At 52.1% G+C, this 6,671-nt stretch overlaps 1 protein-coding gene across 1 annotated transcript; it reads right to left on the bottom strand.

Annotated features, from left to right (window-relative positions):
* Window positions 1–4,668: 4,668 nt before the first annotated feature.
* Window positions 4,669–6,177, bottom strand: LOC100907399 (mRNA-capping enzyme-like). The gene has a single exon (XM_003737421.1). The coding sequence runs from the start codon at window positions 6,175–6,177 to the stop codon at window positions 4,669–4,671; it is 1,509 nt and encodes a 502-aa protein (XP_003737469.1).
* Window positions 6,178–6,671: the final 494 nt, after the last annotated feature.

Genomic DNA, 6,671 nt, shown 5'->3' with positions numbered 1-6,671 from the left:
TCCCGACGCGGGCGTTGGAGGATTTTCGTCCTCGCTGTGGAGAACAATGGAGTCTCGATTTCAACCCCCCGAAGGAGTCTGAAGAGTTCACGTGATATCGAGATGTCCGGCTTCATCGAAGCTGTACTTGAGATCTATTGAAACTCGCGCTACGACTCGATAGTCTTCTCCAATAACCGATTCTCGCTTCTCCTTGTGTTCCTTGGCACTATACGATGCTCTTCTGCTTATCGCACGATACTCATCGATTGATCGTTCTGCCCCGAGCAATTATCGTTCTCGAGATTCCCACGCCCAAATGAAGGATAAGTTGATTGCGAACGACAAGTCAAGTTCATCAATAGTCGAAGGTTTCTTCCGAATGATTGAGGAATCATACGCGGCTCAGTTAATCATTTATGCTCATTTTTTACTGATATCAACACGCGCTCGAATTTCCAAATCACACTCCTCCGACCCCTTCAGATGTTCCGACTTCTCTCGCTGGGCCTTTCGTATTTGCTGGCTGGAGGTGGTCGCGCCGACCCTCTTGCAGCTGCGAGACGAACAGCCTCCAGAAGAGATTCCTCCGACGTCGATGCGTCCCCGACATTTGAGCGCGGGAAAATCCAATCCTGTATTCCGTCCTTGCATCCGGACGCGTGTGACCTGTATACCGGCTTGAACACGACGCCGTCAACTCTGTGCGGGACCTGCGATCTGAAAGTCGGCGCGAGCAACTCCCTAGTCATGTTGACCGGGAAGAAATCTTTCTTCCGAATGGAAAAAAGCTCATCCGCTGGGCTGAAGATGCCAGCCTGCGCCGATTTCCGCCTGGCTTCGATGATCTCTTTCTGGATGCAAAGCTCCCGCACATTGAAGTCCATCTTCCTCACTGCGCTGCATCGGAAATGCAGGATATCGTGGATGAGGTAGCGTGGTCTGCTTTTACCCGCGTCTTGGTCGAAGACGAGTTCTCCGTCGAGCAGCGTTGTGAAAATCTGCTTCGAGGTGTTCCCCGAGTAGGGTAAAGTCAAGCCGGAAACTCGGTAGGCTTCGTTCCGCTCGTCCAAGAGGTACACGACGCCTGGATTCGTAATCAGCAGCAGGCAGCGGAGACCTCCCGATTTCCAGGTGACTTTGTAGGTTGCTCCTGAGAGTTTCGGCAAAGTCTCCCGGCTCAGACGCGAGTGGTGTGTGCCCGGGAATCCCGGCTCTCGATGACCACAGAACTGGGCCGCGAACTTCCGGACCCATTCAGGATCAGGGGCGGGAATCACGCCCGGAATCCGAGTGATAAGCTGCTGCGAACCACTCCGCAAACCGTCCAGCCCCGGCAGCGGAGACTATCCGTGGAGTCAAGTCCCTCGACGCTTCCTAGTCGGGCGAAACAGGAGTCGACGCAATTCTGTTCGCAGATGCCGGGCTCTCTGGCTTTCCTCACCGCGGTAGTTGCGGCCTCCAAATCCCAGCCCTTCTTCCCGACCAGGAATTCGCCGATCAGAGATCCAACCTGGTCGGAAACCCCTGAGCAGTTCTCTCTGATCGAGTCCACGGAATGTGACGCGCGGAATTTCGCACAGAACTCCGCGAACTCAGCTTCCGTGGTGTCCTTCAGGGCTTCCCCATGTAGGGGGCACATGCTCTCCTCCCGGCTCATAGACGCAATCGGAGTGTCCGACGGGGATATCGAAGCGGCGGAAGGAGACATCGTGCCTTGCGATTGGACGCCTCCGATGGATGGCGAACCGTGGATGCTCGAACCCACACCGTCATCAGGCGAAGTGTTCGACTGGTTAACCTGGGTCAGAGCATCATGGAAAGACGTCCCAACACAGAGAGCAGATACGTTCTTCGTGGCTTCCATGTCCTACTCTGAACAGTAAGCAGAGATTTCCGATGCTTGATGCTTGTGGAATGCTGAAAATATCGAAAACCGTTAGAAACAACGCCATATGCTGGATGGTTGTCACAATCAACGCTTCGTGAGGAAACCAGCCTTGGGGTACGGAGTATTAGGTAGGAGAAATATGAAAGTCGAGCTTACTTGAATTCGAGCTTCTCAGTCTGAGGAGGGTTTCTTCTCTGAAGAACTCTACACCAAGATCGCAGCGCGATCCCACACACATCGGGACGAAGGACGTGCAGCAGATGCAGACGTGCGGGATACCTGGCCCAAAGCTGAAATACCATCGAGAGAGTAGCACGCTAGGTATTCGACGGATCGGAAAACTTATCCACCAAGAAAGAGGATTATGTAGAGGTGCAGAATTCAGACTCAGACGATACAGAATGCCTGGTGAGGATTGTCACCGAAGCTAAAATCAGCATTATAGGAGTGTCGGCGGCATCGGAGTTCGACCTAGGAATGAGCCCGAGCGAAACACGTTTGATTCAGGGAGCCTGCGAGGGATGATACGAACCTCTGACAGGCGGAAGTAGCGATGGATGTGTGGGTCGCACGGAAGTCATCTAGGGAAGGACTCGCTCGATAAACTGAGCGGTTACAGTTCATGAAGATGGACGAGCCTGGATACTCAGAGAAGAAGCGATCGGAGGAATATAGAAGTTATGCCTGGAGGAGCGAGGAACATGAAATTCAAAGTCAAAGTCATGCTGTAGCCGAAAGCGGTGTCTCTGGTGGAATTAGAGCCGGAAGATAGAAGGCACGGTAGTGTAAGAAGACCAGTCTCGGGTCGGAGCACCATCTGAGGAGATCGAGAGAGGAGAAGATGTTTCAGTCCCGGCGATGGATTCAGCTACAGAGGAGATCACCTTGAAGAAGGTTTCGATATATACGGTTAACGGTGAGAAGTTCGGTGAGCTGTTCGAGATTGAAAAATTGGGAGAAGTAGGCGGAGTGAGTGCAGAAACAAAAGGACAAAAGGCGACGGTTAAGCGGGTGGAAGCAACACCGCGGCAAACGATCAGAATGGAGGACTTGACTATCGGAGGAGGAGTACTAGGAGGACGGCGTCAGAAATTACTTGGCATACTGAACGACTCCCAAGACGTGGTCGCCACATCAATTAAGGATTTGGAAGAACATCACTCAGAGACTTTGGAACACAAGAGTCACGGACAGCCTACCGCTCAGGAGCAAACAGTATTGACTATCAACGCTGCAGAAGCGAGCGTTGAGAGAGATCATCGAGCGGATCGAGGAAGCTGATATGATCGAGAATTTGAACTCAGCATACGCGAGCCCAGTTCTGCTCGTGACGAAAGCTGACGGAGGATGTAGAGCGGGGATCGACAATAGGAAACTCTACGACGAGACAATGGGTATCCTTCACCGCCGATAGACGACATTCTGGAAGGAATTGCAGTGAAGAACATCTACCCATCCAACATTCGAATAAGCAGGGTTTTTTTCCAAATTCCGATGACGAGGGGAGCAGCGTTCGATACAGCGTAGGGTCACTATCAACCGAAGGTGATGATGAGGATAGCGACCATGCCAGCGATCTTTACGAGTTGATAATAGAGGTCAAGGGTGCAGGACGATTTTGCCAAAATCTGACTGAGGTAATGAACCAACTTGGCCTAGAACAACTGGGCCGAAAACCGACTAGCCAAGAAATGATCGCCAGATGCCTAGACGTTTATACAACAGACGAGTCATGAGGCGATATTAGGCTCTCCATCGGAACGATTGTGTCCGCTGTTCTTCAATACTCGACTCAAGCACAGCAGAAATGAGTGCGGATCACGCAAACTTCGGGAGGGTTGGGAAAAGAAACCGAGGAGTAAGGAACGGCGAGCCTCGCCGGGCGAGGACACTCAGGGGAATCAAGTGCTCCTCGACTGAGCGACCAAGTCAATCGAGCCTCTCCGAGTCTTCGATCTAGATCAATCCGAACTTTCGGAAGCTGTCCATGTTGACAATCTGCGGATGAGCAACTGCGAAATCTCGGATCAAGCGTCTCATCCAACTTGATTGCCGTACAGCAACCTTGCGTCCTAACGTGAGCTCGCTCATGCGATGATTTGCTCATACGATTCCTGCTGAGTCGTGGGCTTTCAGGTCAGTTGTAGTCTCTCAATAAGGAGCATCTCATGCGACCGAGCCTGGGAACTTTTCCGACGATTCTGACTCTCACCCCACTGGCTTTGACCGGGTTGGTCCATTGGCCAGTAGATCTTTTGGTAGATATTTTGCCCAGTCGGTGTTTGGCCCCTTGTTCTTCGCCGACTTGTGCGTGAGCGAACCTCTCTGTGGTACATCTAACTAAGTCAGCACGCCAGGTTTTTGAGTTTTCTCTTTTATTTTGCACAAATCATCATCACAAGAGCGGATTTTGAGAATTGGAACCGGGCGACTTCGCATCTTGACATAAAAACATGCCGGGTCAATCTTTGAGAATGGAGACATATAGACGGGAGAAAACCGCCGAGATAAGACGAAGTGAGAGCATCATCTTCGACCAGATGTCTGCCTTATGAAATCGTTTTCCGCGATAAGCTTGTTGACGGTATGATTCGATTGGAGAGACATTAACTCTCCATCGTAAGTCGTTCATAAATATGATTGAGTAAAAAGGTTTAAATAATCCGCCCACAGGAATATATCACCAAGTGTGGAATAACCCACGCTTATTGCCCCAATGCCCTGGCATTCCCCTCGAGGGAAATGGCACATCCACGGATAGGATACACGGCGGAGTTGCCTGTGTGATTTGTCGTAGACTATTTGAGTAGACTATTCCCCTGTGGCAGTGAGCGGTGCCGTTTCCTGCCCGGCTCGTCGAATGGTGGGGATGGACTTTTCGACTCTTTTGAGGATGTGTGTCGAATGTTCTCGAGAAGAGAATCTTGGAATGCGGATGCTGCCCCGTTGAGTGATTGCGGTAGAATAAATTCTAAGAGAGCATCACTGGGTCCGGGTGAATAGGCCTCATGTACCGCTTTGAAGATTACGCCGTCGACCCTGTGCGAGACCTGCGATCTGAACTTCGGAGCGATGATTTTGCTGGTCATTCCGAGTGGGAAGAACTCTTTCTTCCTTATCGAAAAGGGCTCCTCCTTCAAATCGAGGATCCCCTCTTGCGCGTATCGCCTCCTGACATCTATGATTTCCTTCTGGATGCACGACTCTCGCTCGCTGAAATTCATCTTCCACATTTTCTGAAGACGGAAATGAATGATGTCGTGGATCAGGTAGCGAGGTCTGCTTATTCCCCCGTCCAGATCAAACACCAATTCCCCATCGAGCAGAGTCGTGAAGAGTGGTCTGGAGGCGTCCTTTGAGTAGGGAAAAGAGAAACCAGACACTTGGTAGGCCTCATCCTCCTCTCCAAGCAGGAAGGTCACTCCAGGGTGCGTCATGAGCAGGAGGAAACGGAGGCCGTCCGATTTCCAGGTCACCCGATAGGCAGCTCCTGATAACTTAAGCAGATTCTCTTCGCTGATGCGCGTGTGGCGGGCCCCGGGAAATCCCGGCTCCCGGCAACCGGAGAGCTGAGACGCAAACTTCCGCACCCATAAGGGATCCTCGGCGACGGCTAAGCCGGGAATCTTAGCCATCAGCTCGCGCAATCTTCTCCCGGCGCTGTCCAGGGTCGGTAGCTGCTGAGAGAAGAGATTTTTTGCACCATCTCCGTCGGTGCTGCCGACACGCGCGGAGAGTGCATCGATGCATTTTTCCTCGCAAATACCGGGTTCTCTCGCTTTTCTCACCGCGATTATCGCCGCTCCCGTGTCCCAACTCTTCTTATTCACCAGGAATTCGCATATGAGGGATCCTATACGATCCTGACCGTTCTCGCGCACGGGGCTTAGAGGGTTTTTCGAGCGTACTTCTTCGCAAAAGTCGATGAATTCAGCTGCCGCTCCATCGACCAAGATCTGTCCATGGAGGGGACACTGACTCTGTGCACAGTCCTTATCCCGGTTCCTGGAACTTTCAGTGTGTGGACTCTTCCTCTCGCACTGCTCCTTGGATACCCCTGCCGGACCGAGAACTCTTCCGGAGCTCGAGCTTGATTTCCGGAATTCTGGAGAAGTTGATTTTGCTGACCCGGTGGCATTTCCAGAAATTGGAGAGATAGCTGCGTTCTCAGGTGAGGAATGAGCTCCATATTCCGCGGCAGAGTCTATCCCTTCGTCGGTTGACGGGTTCGATCGCTCGGTTTCGCTCCCAAGGACTCGAGGGCATGACGTACTCCTACGAGCCTGTAGGTCTGGAGCTCCTTCCATTTTAAGCCACTGGAACTGCAAAGAGAGAGATATCACCGGCTCAAATTCATGCTCTCAGGATCATTTCCGACCCCATTGTTCGCGACCGGTGGTCCGTCATTCGCACCTGATTGAAGATGCAGATAACGGGAAAGGTCGGAGCGGATCGGGAACATTCCTGATGCTCCCGAATTTCAGTGGCTCATGCGGAGTATGATCAAGTCGATAGCACTAGAATCTCTGAGATCTCTCATTGGGCTGGTCGAGGAGCGGCGCGGAGCATGAATGGTCACGGCGCAGCCCCGTGCAAACGAGCACTCCGAGCTCCTCCGAGCTCGAGGTGCTCCGAACCAGCGATTCAGCGCGAAATGTGTAGAAGAAACCCATTCCGAAGTTTCGATGGAGAATCACGTCTGTCAATCGCAGAATATCCCCGATGAGCACACAATATCCGCGATATTCACTGATCCATCTGTCCTTCCCGCCCATTTTCTCTACGGTCAGACTGGGAAGAT

Source organism: Galendromus occidentalis, unplaced genomic scaffold (assembly GCF_000255335.2).
Source record: "Galendromus occidentalis unplaced genomic scaffold, Mocc_1.1 scf7180000075543, whole genome shotgun sequence".
NCBI classification, from domain to species: Eukaryota; Metazoa; Arthropoda; class Arachnida; order Mesostigmata; family Phytoseiidae; genus Galendromus; species Galendromus occidentalis.
This window is presented reverse-complemented; position numbering and strand designations above follow the sequence as displayed.